Here is a 16548-nt window from a genome sequence, read left to right as displayed (position 1 = left end):
CTGGGCTATTTGGCTCCAGAACCTATCTGTGATCTCTCTATTCTACCCCAACAAAATGCTTTCTTATGGTGTCTCACTTCTAAACGTCCCAACGTGGTGTCCTTGTCTCTCAGCTGCTTGTGAGCACAAAGAGCTCACCTATTCTGGGAAAGCAAGTGAGAGAGCAGGAAGAAGAAGCAGCCCTTCTGGGGTTGTGCTCTCTTTCTACCCTCTTCAGCTGAGTCCCTCCCTTTCCAAGAAGCCTTTGCAAACAGTCTCACCTATCTACCTGTCTCCCTCTCCTTTGACCTTATTGGCCCTTCCTATCTCAGTGCCATAAAAGTGGCTCCAAGTCACCTGGCCTCTGATAGTTTTATACATATTCGTGCTTTATTAAGACAATTTAATTCCACAAACATATACTGAAGGCAAATGTGTGCTCAGGACTGCCTGTGCCAGGCCCAATGGGTGGACACAGAGATGAATCAGACACAACCTCAAAGGACTTACAGTCAGTGGGGAAGACAGACATTAGGTACAGATACAATTAACTAGAGCACAAAGCAAGATGACCTAACTAGTATGAAAGAACTATGAGCAATGCGCTACATGCATAAACCTTAATTACTTAATTATTATTCTGAAGAGTGTATCATAGGTCAGAGCTCAAAGGTATTATCTGGTTCAACCCTTATTTTCCAGTGAAGGAGTCTTAGACCCAGAGAAGGGTGAGGCCTAACCTAGAGTTTCCCTCCTCAGTCTGGACAAGCCAAGACTAGACTTCAGGTCTTCTTGGTTTTGTTGTTGTTTGTTTTTTGTTAATCGTCACCCAAGGATATTTTTCTATTGATTTTTAGAAAGAGTGGAAGGACGGGAAAGAAACAGAGAGGGAAACATCTATGTGAGAGAGACACATTGATTGGTTGTCTCCCGCAGGCACCCCAACCAGGATGTGGGGATAGTACCTGCAATTGAGGTACATGCCCTTGACAGGAATTGAACCAGGGACCCGTCAGTCCGCAAGCCAATGCTCTATCCACTGAGCCAAACTGTCTAGGGCAGACTTCAGGTCTTCTGAAGCCCAGCCCAGGGCTCTTTACTTGTCCTCTAGTAGCTTTATATGCAGAAGTCTCATATCCCACCAGACCATGGAATCTTCAAGGCCAAGTCAAGTTCTCTGACCTAAGCAAGCTAAACCAGGGCCAACCATGGGCTCAGGAAACGCAGTCTGACAACAGGCTGCCAATCCAGCCTTTAGGTCTACTGAATCTAACGGATATCCTACTTTTACCACTATCCTTCTAAAATTGATTTTCTAGTATTTTTCACAGAAAACATATTTTTTAAATGAGCTCTTTACCCAGAACACTAGTATATAAATCTGATAAAAGTCAACCAACTCTGGTTGAAGGGAAGGGAGGCCAGAACTCCACTATTTTCCTGCCCTCAAATCCTGGGAAGGGAACTCTAAGAACACAACTCAAAAACCTTTGTTCTGGGACATAGTTTTTAATGGCTCATAGAAGTCATTGTACGATGTGGTCCTCCACTGAACCCTGTCTTTTATGAAACTTACAGTCCTTTCTTCATCATTAATGCCAACCACCAGCCATGTGCTTCCAGTAGGTTATGAGGGGAACCAGGTTTTTCCCTTGCGTTTCCAGCTCTCCATTCCTCTAGAGAGGAGCTGGGTCCCAAGTGCTCTGGGGAGCGGGGAAGAGAGATCCAAACTCTGCCTGTGGGGGAGGGGGGGCAAGTGAAGCTTCCCTAAAAGCAGCATGGAGAATGAGCTAATCTACTCAGTCATTTACCAGCCTGAATCTGATAGGAGCTCTAACTTCACTGTGCCATACTCACTAGCTATATGTACTATTGAGCACTTGAAATGTGTCTAGCCAAAATTCAGATGTACTGTTAGGTATAAAACACACCAGATTTCAAAGACTTAGTACCAAACAAAAAGAGCCTGTGGGTATGGCTCAGTGGTTGAGCCTCCACCCATGAACCAACCAGTCCCTGGTTCGATTCCCAGTCAGGGCACATGCCCAGGTTGCGGGCTGGATCCCCAGTAGGGGTGTGCAGGAGGCAGCCAATTAATGTCTCCCTCTCACCAATGTTTCTCTCTCTTTCTCTAAAATCATTAAAACTTATTTTTTTTAAAGAATGTAAAATATCCTATTCATTTATAACCAATAATTTTTATATTGATTACATGTTGAATAATAATATTTTGGATAAGTTGGGCTAAGTAAAATATATTATTAAAATTAATCGTAATAAGTTGGGCTAAGTAAAATATATTATTAAGATTAATCGTATGTTCCTTTTAAATTAAAAAATGTCATTACTAGAAAATTTTAAATTACATGTACGGTTCACATTATATTTCCACTGGACAGCATTAAGAGAGACTATTAAGTGCATGGTAGAGGTGTGGTGTTGTGTGTGTGTGTGTGTGTGTGTGTGTGTGTGCACGCATTGTGGGAAGGTTAAGAATGGCAGCCAGGCAGGGAACAGTCCATTAGGGCCAGATTGTGAAAGATGAGTCTATTTCCCTAGCAGTCAAGACAGAAAAGAAGTCAGATGGAGTAGGATGCGCAACGACCCAAAGATATGGACACATTGTGTTTAGGGAACTCATTCTCATTTCCTTTGAGCTACGCATTGACAGAAGGCCTTTCACATCCATTCTCATGTTACCTTCACAACTACAGGATGAAGAAGAGGTTATTCCGAAGACAGAATTGAGGCTGATAAAGGATAAGCTATTCATTCTCTAAGTTTATCCTTCTCTTGGAGACAGTGAGCTTGTCGTAAGCGCCTCTCACTTTTCCTATACAGCAACTTGCACGTGGTAGGCACTCAGAAAGTTGTTTTTGAACCAAGGATGTCCCTTCTCAAGTCAGAGCTCCACGCACAACGCCTGGGAGCAGAAGCACCAGAGGGCGCCCACGAGTCCGCCCACGCTCCCGTCCTCTGGGCCCGGGCGGGGATTTCAGGCCTGGGTGCGGTCCTTCAGCCCCAAGCAGTTGCGCGCCTCCGCGAGAAGAGGGGGCCAGGGGAGCCCCACGTCCTCGGCCCGCCCCGCCCCCTCCCCAGAGCCCAGGCGCGCCGAACGGTCGGGTGCGGAACGACGACGCGACATCCTGTTTTGGGGGCCCACGGCTCCGCCTGCGCCTCTGCTGATCTTGTCTTTCCCCGGGTGCTGACGCCAGCTCCCCTCCCCACCCCCACCCCATGTCCGCACCCTCCCCAGGGGTCTGGGGCCTTCCCACTGCTGAATCACCACCTCTGCACCACTCCGCACCCCCTTGGAGCTCGGGGCTGGGGTGGGGAATGCCCAGCTTGACCCACTGTAGCCCGAGACTTGACCATCGCTCGACCCCTGCACTTGACTGAAGGCACCAGGCCTAGGGGCGCCTGTTCTCAGCATCTTCCCGCGGTGGGTGGGGGCGAGATACGGGGAGGGGGCAGAAGCCTAGAGCCTAGGTTAGGGCCTCTACGGGGGCGGGGCGGGGGACGGCTAGGAGGAGACGGGGAGACCTGACCTTAAGGGGCACAAAGGCAGAGGGGTGGGGAGCCCAGGACCCGGCAGGGGAGAGACCAGTGGAGGGGAGACCGAGGGTGGGGGCCACCGGCCTGCGAACTTCCTGGTGCGACTGGGCCCCGCCTCGGCCCGCCCCGCGCCCCGCCCCGGCCGCCCGGCCCGCCCCCCCCACTTCCTCCGGCCTCCCGCTCTCACTTCCTTCTCGAGCCGCCAGCCGCTGCCGCCGCCCCCAGCTCCCCCGCGGCGGGGAGGGCACCAGGTGAGGCCCGGCGCGGGCCGGCGGGCTGGGGGTCGGGGGTGGGGAGCCCTGCCGGCCCGGGACTGGGCGCGGGCGCGGGCCCAGGAAGTTTGCTTGCGGGAGGCCGCGGGCGGGAGGTTCTGGGATCGCTGCAAGTTGGGCGGGCGCGGCCGCCGGGCGGGGCGGGCACCCGGTCACTGCGAGCCGGCGGTGGCCCCGGGAGGGTGGGTTCCTGTGTGGTGGGGGCTGCACCGGCTCCCAGGAGCTGCGGGGGACCCCTGAGATCGGAAGGCTGCCGCTCCGCGAGAAAAGTCTCTGAAAAGGGAGAGCTTAGAGCTGGGATGTGGGACTCAGAAGTGGGGTGCCCGCAGAAGTTGGTGGGGGTGTCCCGAAGTGTGTGAGAGGAGGGTGCCCCCTGGGCTGGAGATGGCGCTCCCACTGCTGCGGCAGTTGTGACATTTGCGAGGGGGGCGGTGTCGGGCCTCTGAAGCCTCCACTGCATGGGAAGAGCTCCCTGCCCGCCAGCTCGGACCCGGCTCTCCGGCTGCAGCCAGCGGTCCCCTGCACTCGAGAGAAGGGGGGGTGGGGGACGCTGACCACAGTCCTTCTCTCTGTATCGTTTGTTGTTTTCTTTTCCTGAGGTCAAACCTCTTCATCCCTGGAAGCAAGCAACAGGTCTCTAGTTAGCAAACATCTGCCTGCCTGGCCGACTGGTGCCTGGCCTTGCTCCTTTGTGGGTAAACTGAGGGAGGTCTTGTCCTGTGACTGGAAGTGGAAGGACTCTCATTCAGAGGCACTGATAGTCTCTGACAAGATGGCATCACAGAGCTGCACTAATTTAAGAAGATGGAGAGAATGATAGGGCTTCTGGGAGGAAGCAAGGGCTCTGGCCCTGGGAAATGCTTGGGAACCACCGCCTAGTCTCCCCCTATCCGCAATCACCCCTCACTGTTAATCCCTGAATTCTGTACATCCTCCCTCTGTCTTCCTCCATTCTTTCCTTAGACTACCCACAAACCCTCCATTACCTTCTTCTCCCATCTTCTTCAGTTTCTTTTCCCCAACACATAGTCATGCCAAGGCCCTGGCCTCTCACTTACCCTGCCCTTCTGTCCATTTCTGCCCCCTGCAGCCTATACCCTTCCCTTCCTTGGCCAGTTTCTGGCTCCACACTCTTGCTTCCTCCATCTTTCCTCATCCTTCTCGATCCCCGTCTCTGTGTCTTTTCCTTTCAGCCACTTATCTCCAGCTTTGGGGTCAGATCTTTGGTGAGTTTGAGAGCCTTTTCAAACCTCCCCAGCTCAGAGATGCAGGCTGCAACCACCTAGTGATAGAGATGATTAAAGGGCTGGAAAACCTCTCTATGTGTGTATGTATGTGCAAGTGTCTGTGTGTCTACATTTTTTATCTCTTTGAGACAAAATAACTGCCCCCAGCCTTGAGAGGGCCCAGAGCAGAGAAAGCCAGCAGAATGAAGGGAACCTATAGTGGGTGAGGTTGTGGTTAGGTAGGAGGAAGCAGACCGTAGCAGTCAGGGTAGAGTGGCAGGAATAAGACTGGTGAAAGAGGCCGTGGGAAATCAAAATCACCCTTGGGTGCTTAATCATGAGGCCAAGCATGGAGGCTGGGGGACAGCCCAAAGGTCCCTAACTCCAATACTTACTGGTTCCAACAATGGTGTTGGAGAGAATGAGACCAGGTCAACTATGTGTGACAGATGGAAAGGGAAGGGGCAAAGGCAAGATTCTGGAGGGAAGACTATAGCTAGTCTGTCAGTTTTAATGTTTTAGTGCCAGTTCAGGAAAAGAAGAGGGGTGTGAAGCAAAGTATCTGCCCTTTCTTCCATGCTGTCTTCCATCCGGGTCCAGCCCAGGCTGGATACCCCGTGCCCTGGGCTACATCAGGGCCTTGGTGACAGGAAGCCCTCTACAGTCTGCTGACCCCTCTCCTCTGCTTTCAGGCATCCTTAGTATTCCCCCTTTCACCCTAGATAGGACCCTACTCCCTATCTTTCTCCTGAGTCTAACTTCAGTCTAGATTGGTTTTATAAGCACACATTGTCCCCATTCTAGAACTCTTTCCTCAAGCCTTTGGGATGCATGTTATGAGATCTTGCTTCTCGCTGCCTCCCTCAGTTGATTCTATTTATTTGTCTCCACTAGGAAAAAAAAAAAAAGAGAGAGAGAGAGAAAGAAAGAAATGGAGGGGAGCAAGTGCTATACTTTTGGGATTCCCAAGCATCTTTAGATTTAAAGGCTGTTCCCATTCCATTCTCTTCCATTCTCACAGTTGCCCCTCTCCCGTGAGTTGTCCCTTCTTCTACCCACCAGTCTCTCCTACTCTCATTTCTGGGAGGTATATGGGGTTTGGCCCCAGAAAAAAATCTCAGGGACATACATAAAACCCCTTCTTGGAGAAGAATGTTCTTGCAAGGCACTTTCCCAGCATCACCATTCAGTAAAAAAACCACCCAGGAGTCCTGACTCCTGGCCTGCAACCCAATACTTTATTTTAGGATCCTGCATAACTAAAACGCACAGGTCTCTGAGGGTTGAAGATAGGATGAATGAGACAGGGTTTCTCCCAGGCAAGATCTGGTCCCACTGAAGGTTTGAGCTAATTGCAAGAAAGTCATTGCTGAAAAAAAATATGATCAGGGTCATAGGGATCTAAATGAGAAAATATGAGAGGGGGGGAGGTGCCTGCAACCTAGGAGGCTGCTCATTGAGGTTTTGGCTAAAGAAATAAGGTCAAGGTCCTGAAATGAAAGGAAGTGGCCGTTCTGAGATTGTCACAAATCCTGGTTGGGAATCTAGGATCTGGAGAGTTGTTTCTGGCAAGATGTGAGCTTTTAGGGAGTCATGAGCAGGAAGATATGAGAGGTTGTGGCTATAGTAAGATAGTTGGGAAGATATTTGAATGGGGGTAGATGGGCATTTGGGAAGAAGATGGGGGCCAGGACCCAGACTGAAGATCCCTCCCTCCATGCACAGTGTAGACCCATTAGTGGTGAGGCTTGTAGGGGTCTCTGAGGAGGGAAACTAAAGACAAAGCCTGGGCCACCTCCCCAGAACAGATTGGTTTTCCTGTCCAGAGTCCAGCTTCCTCTTTTGTCCTCATGTCATGGGGGGGAGGGCATCTCCCCAGGAGCTAGAAGCTGAAGGAGGAGTTCCTCAGTTAGGGCAGGGCCAGGATGGCTAGCTGTCTAATAATGTCAGTTCTAAATCATGGACACCCCATTACGGACTAGGTATAAAAGCTTGAGAATTTAGAAGCAAAAAGGGCTCAGACTTCAACCTGACCTCTTTGGCCTTTTCCTGAAGGGATAAACCGTGGTAGAATCTTCCTGAATGAGGTCAGAGAGATGATAGGCTCATTCCCAGGCCTGAGTAAAATAATCTCCTTTATGGAAGTAACATCAGGCTGTAGGTTAGGAGATCCAGGCCCTTGTCCTAGATTTGCTCCCAACTCTATAACTCTGGTCAACTTTGTCTCTCGTGACTCAGCTTCAACATGAAGGAGTTGCCTATCAGTACCTCCACAGAGCATAAAGAATACTGATAACTCTGACTCTCCTTCAACCAAGAGGCTCTTCATAGCACTGGCCTCCACTGTGAGTCCTCCCGTCTCATGCCGGCCTTGATCTGAGTGGTGTCCAAGTATCTGCCCAGGGATAGGAACTGTGGCCCCTTTCCCCAAAGTCCAAGGATTGTTATAGGTTGAAAGATGAGAAGAGGGCAGATAGTGTGGGGGATTTTACGAGGGGACAGCAAGATGAGGCAGTACCCTGTGCCCTGCTCTAGCTCTGCCCCACTGACTGTGGAAAATAGATGCCGGAGTTTCCTCCCTGATGTTTTTTTCCCTTGTGGAAACCCCCTTAGGCCTGGGGCGGGGCTGAAGGGACAGTGTGGCCCTGGGTCTCTCTGTGGGTATTTTTGGGGGTAGGGGGTAGGATTGGGAGGATGATGTTTCTGTACAGCACCGTGTGAAATGAGCAAAGGCAAAGGAAGTGCCACTTTACAGGCCTTTCATGGGGCCCTGGGACTCCTGAGCTGCTAGGGGGAAGGGAGGAGGAAGCAAGTGTTCAGCCTTCCTCTGAGCTGCTTGGTGGAGGAGGGGGTGGCCTCCTTAGCTCCCCCAAGCAGAGCTCTCCTGGCCCTGGGGCTCACCCTTTATGGAGCACCTCAGGTGCTGGGGATGGTGAAAGAAGGAAGGGAACTCAGTGAAAGGGTCCTATCCTCACCATAGCTTTCCCAGCTACAGCTGTCTTGCTTCTTCCTCCTCTCTAGGCCCTAGTGGGTAGAGTCAACTAACCCTCTTACCCTACCTGCTGCAGTGCAGGAAGCTCTGCAAAGGCTGAAGGGTGGAGAATGGCAAGAGGTAGAGAGTTCTCTAGCATGGTGTGTGTGTGTGTGTGTGTGTGTGTGTGTGTGTGTGTGTGTGTGTGTGTGTGTTTAAGGCTGGGAACTAGGCTCTTGGGTCTAGTTCCCTGCTGATGGGGAGAAGGGGAAGAAAGAGAGAAACTCAGCCCTTGGCCTGGTCCCAGCCCCACAATGATCTCATGTCTCCCCCAGCTTCCTCCTCCCCGCCCAGCTGCAGCCAGCTGCAGCCTTTTTGAGCCTCCTCGTATCACCTCTCCTCCATCCTTCCAAACAAATAATCAGACTCACAGAGCTTCTGAAGCCATTTTCAACACTGACCCTGACCTTGCCTAACCCTTGACTGCAGGTCTTCAGATATCCGCAATCCTTAGCCTTATCAGGACCACTTTTCCTACCCATCTTCCTCATCACCTCTAGCCTTGATGTGCCTGCTTCATCCCTCTCCCTCTTCCAGTAGAAGACAGGGCAGTCTAGCCTATATATGTTTGATACCCGAAATTGTGCTCCTCAGTGGGAGGAGGAAGTTAATTGCCCATGTCTTGTGTCTCCTGGGCCTATGACTCTTCCTTGTTCCCAGAATCAAAGTTTGCATTGATGGAGGAGGAGATATGTGTCAGTTTGCAGCTTTTGCTCAGCAGTCTGCTGGACTTCTGGAAGTAAGCAAAAGAACAATTTCCCTCATGAGGCATCCAGTTAGTTCAGTGCAATGAACAGTAGAGACAGTGCTGGGTAAGCTAGGACAGGAAAGGGGGAGAAGATGGGAACAGATCTGGGCCCTGAAACGCTGGGAGGATTGGACAGGGGTGAGCAGAATTTCTGGAGGAGGAACTTTCATGTGCAAAGACATGAAGTACAAGTGAGTTCAGTTATTGATTGTGTTTAGCCTAAGGAGACAGATCCATAGGACCTTGCCCTCTAAGTCCTCCCAGTCTAGATAAGATTTAGAACAGCCTCCATGTCTTGCAAGATACAATGTGCCTGTGAGAAAAACAGGGACCAGACCTTGGATGGGATAAGTCACTTGTGACCTGGGTGATTTGCCAAAACTTTCCTGGAGGAGATGACAATGGTGCTTGGCTCTGGAGAACAAAGGGGTGGGGTTCCTTTAGGCAACTGAGGACTTCTGAGCTGCCCATTGGGGATTGGAGGATGGAAGAGGGGAAGAATGCTGGATTCCCATGAGGAAAGGGAATACTGCTTGCTGTTTGATGTGTTTTGGGGAAGAGAATGTGGAGACTGCTTTGGAGAATCAGGATGGTGTGGCCAGAGTTCAGGATCAGAATGCCCAGAGATGGATTAAGTAGAATGAGTTTCAGTGAGGGCTGCAGAAGGGGAGCCCCATGTCAAAGAGGCAGGTTAAAAGGCTGTGGTAAGTCGGTTCCCATTGCCTTCACACTCCCCCATCTCTTAGGGCCCACCTCTCCTCTCCCCTCCCCCACTCCCAATTGGGACACTTCCCCTGCTCTAACGGCCACAGAGATCTGGCAATCAGGCAATCCTCTGCTTCCTTTCCCTCCCCACTTCTGGGTCTGCCTGAGGCACACCCTAAGACAAGGTCCTACTGGGTACAAGCTGGGCTCCAGGAACTACACTCAGAGTTAGGTCCCCATGGGTTGTGCTCCCCTAGGCTGGGCTCCCTGCTGAAGTCAGGTCAAGCTGGTACTGGAAAGAGAGATTTTTGCCTATCCCAGTCAAAGTTTTTGGCTGCCACTGCTGTCCAAAAAGATGTGTTGGCCATGGGAGTGTTAGTTCAATTCTGGGCTTTTGAGGCAACTGTCCAGATCTCAGTAATGCGGCAGAAGCAAGCAGATCAGAAGGCAGTGGTTGCACTCTCTTGTGTTCTCAACCCTGTGCTCAGTTTTTCTGTAGACAGGGATGCTCAAGCTCCAGTATTGGGGGGGTGGGGGGGACATCCACAAACTAGGAAACTTATGTATGACTATTGGGGAAGGAGAATCACAAGGAGCCAAAGAAGGGTTAAAAGGATTGGCCATGCTATGGAAGTTCAAAGAAAGGAGAAGTCATTAGCCTCATGGGACTCTGAAGCTCTGAGGTTTAAGCTAGGCTTTGAGGAGTCAGGAAGATTCTAGAGGCAAGAGGGAATGGCAGCAGATGGAAGAACAAGAGTAACAGTTCAGAGGCAACAATTGTCCTGGCTTGTTTAAGAGGACAGTGAAGACCCCTCTGGAGCAGGAAGCTGGGGACTCACATTTGCAGAGTACCTACATTTATACATATATTACACATTAATGCATTTAATCCTTATAACACCTTATGAGGTTGGTTTTATTACTTAGCTCATAAGTGCCAGGACTAGGATTTAAACTCAGATCTAGCTAACTCTAAAATCCCTACCAGAGTATGAAGAACTCTGAATGCCAGGATGAGAGACTAGGCATGCTCTTAAGTTAGGAATAAAAAGTCATTGTAATTTGGCTAATAATATACAGATCTGCGATCATTAATTTACTTACTAAATAAAAGTTCTTTTTGTTTTTATTGATTTCAGAGAGGAAGGGAGAGGGAGAGAGAGAGAGAAACATCAATGATGAGAGGGAATCATTGATCGGTTGCCTCCTGCACGCCCCCTACTGGGGATCGAGCCCGCAACCTGAGCATGTGCCCTGACCAGGAATCAAATTGTGATCTCCTGGTTCATAGGTTGACATTCAACCACTGAGCCACACCAGCCGGGGCCAAAAGTTCTTTTTATAAAAGTCATCTAGTAAGTCACAGTTAACTTAACCCTAACCTCAAGCAGACCACTCTTATTTGGCCTCCTGCAGCATTGACTGTTCCTTCTTCCTATGTGGCACAGGTTAAACCCTACCCTCCTTAAATGGGCTGTGGGACCCAGTACAGGTTATAGGATTTCCAAGTAAACATTTGTCCTGGGAGAGGGGATACACTCTGGGATAAAGTACTAGACTGATGCCACCACTCAGACACCTATGTATTCAGTGCTTCCTGCCTATTGGGATGAGAGGCTTTGCTTCTGTGTGCACAACTTTCCAATTCACAAAGCACTGCTGCCCTTTGAGTCAAGGAAGGCAAGTATTGTCATTCCTGCTGTACAGTTAAAGAAACTGAGGCCCTGGGAAGGGAAGTGACTTACTTGCTCAGAGTCACGAAGTTGGCTAGTAAGGGGTAATGTGGAGGCTGTATGATGCATTGAGGAAAACACAGACTTTGGATGGCAAAACGGGTTTATGTCCTGACTCCCAAGCTAACTGGCTGTATGACACTGAGTTACTTTAACTATGAGTTTGTTTCCTTATCTGTAAATAGACATAGTACCAATGGGTTATTATAAGGATCAAATAACAATGCCATGTGATCTATAAAGGGTTGTACCTGGTGAGGGCTTTATATCAAAGGACAGAGTCAGCAGGTGAACCCAAGAGGTCACATTCCAGAATTTGCTTCTCTGCCCTGTACCACACTGCCTCTGCTCTGTTTCTGGACACTACCTCACTCATGATCCTTTTCCGGTGTCAGTCCTGTTCCCTTGCCAGTCCGGAAGCTGCTGCCCTCTCCCTCCCCACTCCTTTGAGGGCTGATTTACTGATCGTGGGTTGATAACCACCTCCCTAGAGAGCAGCCTGGAGCCACTGAACTTCCAGTCTCTCGGGCCTTGTGACTGCTGTCCAGAGCTCCCTCCGTGCCTTCCTGCCTGGGCCAACCCAGTGCTGGGCCTATGGGGGAGGAGTTCCCAGACATACTACCACACCCATGCCCCTACTCTGTGTAGAACTGAAGATTTACAGGTCCAGGAGTTCTCTCAAAATGCTAGGGTCTCCCAGGTAACAGCACCAACCCCTACAACATGCTCTCTCCTTTCCCCAAGGGAGGAGCCACAGAATCCTAGAAGAATGTGTCTTAACTTGCCCCCACGTATGCAGGCCTTATGCATTTGCTGACTGACTCAGCTCCAACCACACCCCCACACCACCCCCTGCCTTTCCTATCCCCATCATTCTATCCCCTGCTCCCAGGGCTCTTTGTGTCTCATTTCATCTACCTACTGCCCTTGTCACAGGCAGTTTTCTCCCCATTTCATGGACTGGGAAACTGAGGCCCAGGGAGGGTAAGTGCCTCATGCTTGGTTTCAGTGAGTCAGCAGCAGAACAGAGCTGGGGTTAGAAATTCGGTCTCTTGACTTCCAGTCTGAAGTTCTTTCCACTGCCCTATAGGATCCTTAACTCCTACCTGGACACATTTCCTGAGGCTCTCTATCATCTGTCCTGAAGTTGGACACAGACACTTATTCACACAAATAAGATGGAAATGTTTTCATGGGAACCAGAGACAACCTCATAGAATGAAACCATTTCCCTCCCAGCTGGTCCCAGGGGAAGCTGGAGCCTGGGAGGAAGCTGGGATTAAATTCTGGGTCCTGTGCAGGTCCCACACCACCAAAGTTCCTTTTTGCCTCCCAATGGGATCTCCCCCTATCCACAATTTGATTTTTGAGGCTTCTGAACCAGTATTTGAGAGGTCAGGCTGAGAATTAAGGGGTTTTCAGACTAGGGTGCAGTTTTGCAGTGTATATAAAGCGAAATGGAGAAAAATGGGCCAGTGGTGATGGTGCTTGCATGGAACAAGGGATATTTGGATATCTGGGTGTGTCTAAAACAGACTGTCCAGCCCTGGCCAGTGTGGTTCAGTTGGTTGGAGAAATGTCCTGTGCACCAAAAGTCTCAGGTTCAATTCCCAGTCAGGACACTACCCAGGTTGCAGGTTCAATCCCTAGCCTGGTTGGGGCATGTGCAGGAATCAACCAATCAATGTTTTTCTCTTACATCGATGTTTCTCTCTCTCTCCATTCCCCACTCTCAAATAAATAAATAAATAAATAAATAAATAAATAAATAAATAAATAAATAAATAAATAAGTAAGTAAGTAAGTAAAATGAAATGAAATGAAATTGGCTCTCCCCTCCTAGGATGCAGGGACCTGGTTGTGAGAGTCGGGGAAAGGAAGTCACATACTGGCCAGCAAAAGTCCCCCATGGCCAAGAGGAAGTAGCCAATGAGAGGAGAACCTTTGCCACAGCAGTATAAATAATCACAGGGTTTCCGGAAGCTCTATTCTTTCCAGAACTCAGAAGAGCAGTTCCTCACCCTGAGGCCCCGTGAGCTGCAAAGGGGACAAGGGTAATGGTTGGAGCTGGGACTCTTTCTTTCATACCTCATTAATAACTATAGCAGCCCATTTATTTGGTATTTCCTATGTGCCATGCCTCAGGCCAAACACTTTCTATACATTAGCTCATTTCATACTCTGAACAATTGTAACACAATAGGCAAGATTTCCCCCATTTTACAGATGAGAAAATTGAAGCTTAGGAAACTTAATATGTTGCCCAAGATCATACATGACTAGTTGGTGGAGCTGTGAGCAGAATCCCTGGCCAATCTGACTCCAGCATGTATTCTCAGTGATAGAGCTTTAATGGAACTGTGTTCTTTACCCAAGAGTCTGGAAGCCCCTGAAATTCTTCAGAGGTACGTGCCATGGTCTCAAAAAAGTGACAGAAAAGTAAGAGGGAAATCAAGGTTTTATTTTATTCTTCCGTTCATCCCTCTTGGGTGAGCTTGGAGGATCTGCCTCACCCCACCAAGGACCTCAAGAGAAGATGCTGATGTCTAGGAGCCCCCACTTTGCTGCATTCATCATTACATACTCAGATTTCCACTAGATCCCAGCCTTGGCTCAATCTCCCATATTCCCCTGCACTGAGTTGCCAACCTGGGTATGTGTGGCCAAATAGGGTTTATTATGCTTACAGAAATAATGGGAGTAGCTCACCCTTCCTTTCCCTCCCCAGGGCACCCTGGATTTTGATAGGGCAGCTGTCTAGAGAATTGTGCTCCTTACTCAGCAGATTTCTTATTGCACCTTTTGGGTTGTATTCAGTTGCCAAGATATGGGGCTTGGAGTTGAAACATCAGTGCACTGGGCAGGGCTGGCCCTGAGTTGGGAGAGGTTCCCACACATGGCTGCATCTCAGAGTGACGTGAGACAGTGCCCTGTGCCAGAACCCCTCTCCAGTGTACATAGTGGGAGGGATTCATACCTAGTAGAGGGTCTGTATGTTGATCCCTACACCTGTACACCGTCCTTTTGTGTCTATGCTGCCTGGAGGAAAAATAAAAGTAGCTAATACTTATTGAGGGCACTGTTCTAAATGTTTTACTGTGTTACCTTATATAATCCTCTTAATAATCCAATGAAGTAGGTATTATTTTATTCCCATTTTACACATAAGAAAACAAGCCCACTAATCACCAACTAATAAGTAATTGGTCCAGGGTCACACAGCTAGAAAATAGCAAAACTAGGATTTGACCTTAGTTGATCTGGCACCAGAATTTATGTGCTCCACATAATATATTTACATACTGTAGTGCCAGCCTCCTTACAGCTGAGCATCTTTGCATGATCTCAGGGCCTCTCTTTATTGTGTATCTGTCTCCCTGAGGTCTGTCCTGATAGGATTATAAGATGGTGTCAGGTTAAGACCGTGGTCGGCAAGCTGCGGCTCTTTGGCCCCTTGAGTGTGGCTCTTCCACAAAATACCACGGCCTGGGCGAGTCTATTTTGAAGAAGTGGCGTTAGAAGAAGTTTAAGTTTAAAAAATTTGGCTCTCAAAAGACATTTCAATCATTGTACTGTTGATATTTGGCTCTGTTGACTAATGAGTTTGCCAACCACTGGGTTAAGAAAACAGAAGGTCATTTCCCTCTGTGTGCCCTATTCTTTCGTTCCAAGAGTGTCCTGACCAAGTGTCCCTCTCCTCTGTTCATAGGTCATTGCATCCAGAGGGGCCCAGAAGGGGAAGGAGGCAGTGCCTCCACTGCAGCAGCTGCACCCACAATGCAGAGCATAAAGTGTGTGGTGGTGGGCGATGGGGCTGTGGGCAAGACATGCCTGCTCATCTGCTACACAACTAACGCCTTCCCCAAGGAATACATCCCCACAGTGTTCGACAATTACAGCGCCCAAAGCGCAGTTGATGGGCGCACAGTGAACCTGAACCTGTGGGACACAGCGGGCCAGGAGGAGTACGACCGCCTCCGCACTCTCTCCTACCCTCAGACCAACGTCTTTGTCATCTGTTTCTCCATTGCCAGTCCACCCTCCTATGAGAATGTGCGGCACAAGTGGCATCCGGAGGTGTGCCACCACTGCCCTGATGTGCCCATCCTCCTGGTGGGCACCAAGAAGGACCTGAGAGCCCAGCCTGACACCTTGCGGCGCCTCAAGGAGCAGGGCCAGGCGCCCATCACACCGCAGCAAGGCCAGGCACTGGCCAAGCAGATCCATGCTGTGCGCTACCTCGAGTGCTCGGCCCTGCAGCAGGATGGTGTCAAGGAAGTGTTTGCTGAGGCTGTCCGGGCTGTGCTCAACCCCACACCGATCAAGCGTGGGCGGTCCTGTGTCCTCTTGTGACCCTGGCACTCAGCTTGGAGGCTGCCCCTGCCCCCCCACCAGTTGTGCCTTGGCGCCTTGTCTGCCCCCAGCTGTGCCTTGTGCCTTAAAGACTAATTCTGGCACCCCTTGCCAGGGGGCTCCCTGAATGCCTGTTTTCCTTAAGGAGGCCCATGGGGGAAGGGGCTTTGGGTCCCAATCTGCTTGGGAATACCAGGTATTCTTGAGAGCTCACCCAGGCCAAGGTTGGACCCTTCCCCAAGAAGGCAACCCAGTGCCCCTCCCCATTTTTCCCTACTGACCAGTTGATCCAGCTTTCTACACAGATGTTGCTGCCTATTGTGGTGCCTTCTCTCAGGTTAGGAGCTCTTAGCTATCCCTAACCTCTCCCTTGCTGCTCTTCGAATTGCTCCCCCCTCAAGATGCTCTCTCCCTTCCCCAGTGAAGGAACCACAAAATCCTGAGAAGATGAATGTGCCCTAACTTGTCTCCATGTGCCCAGGCCTTATGCATTGCTGACTGACTCAGCCCCCACCCCACCCCTCAGGCTCCTACCCCCATCAGCATCAATAAAACCTCCTGTCTCCAGTGGCCCCGGCTCCTCCCTGTGTGCTGAACATTGGGGGTTGGGCAGGGGACAGGCATGGGCTAGGGCTCCCCAGAGACTGGGAGCCTTTTGTTTCCTGTAAGAGGGGACAGAAGACAATAGGCCTCATTGTGGTCCCCCCCACCCCCCAATTTCTCTAACAAAGCTCTGGGCTCCCTTATAGGGGCCAGTCTTGCTATGGGGCCCAGCCACAGATTCTATAGTAGACTGGGATGCAAAGGATAGGCTCAGAAAGGGAGAGGTGGAGAGCCATCAGCCTGCAGGCAGGTGTTCTCAGTGGTCTTGCATCTGAGCTGTTTACATCTCCAAAGGGAAAGATCTTTACTGGCAGTTGGGGCTAGAACTCAAGCTTTTACCTCC

General features: G+C 50.1%; 1 protein-coding gene across 3 annotated transcripts; it reads left to right on the top strand.

The window, feature by feature from the left end:
- Positions 1-3094: 3094 nt before the first annotated feature.
- Positions 3095-16172, top strand: RHOG (ras homolog family member G). 3 transcript variants are annotated; one of them, XM_080641180.1, is made up of 2 exons: positions 3095-3421; positions 14959-16172. In XM_080641180.1, the coding sequence occupies exon 2, from the start codon at positions 15027-15029 to the stop codon at positions 15600-15602; it is 576 nt and encodes a 191-aa protein (XP_080497306.1). In that variant the 5' UTR covers positions 3095-3421; positions 14959-15026; the 3' UTR covers positions 15603-16172. The 3 variants fall into 3 exon arrangements, with proteins under 3 accessions (XP_080497306.1, XP_080497305.1, XP_080497307.1); XM_080641179.1 differs by lacking the exon at positions 3095-3421 and adding an exon at positions 3660-3785 and having other exon boundaries at positions 14959-16166; XM_080641181.1 differs by lacking the exon at positions 3095-3421 and adding an exon at positions 5013-5032 and having other exon boundaries at positions 14959-16166.
- The last annotated feature ends 376 nt before the right edge of the window (positions 16173-16548 follow it).

This window comes from Plecotus auritus (assembly GCF_963455305.1).
Source record: "Plecotus auritus genome assembly, chromosome: 9".
Lineage (NCBI taxonomy): Eukaryota > Metazoa > Chordata > Mammalia > Chiroptera > Vespertilionidae > Plecotus > Plecotus auritus.
Note: the sequence above shows the minus strand (reverse complement) of the source record. Positions and strands in the feature narration are given on the sequence as shown.

What these genes read in the sequence shown, in the direction of transcription:
- RHOG (XM_080641180.1), top strand. Translation starts at nt 15,027, where the DNA reads ATGCAGAGCATAAAGTGTGTGGTGGTGGGCGATGGGGCTGTGGGCAAG.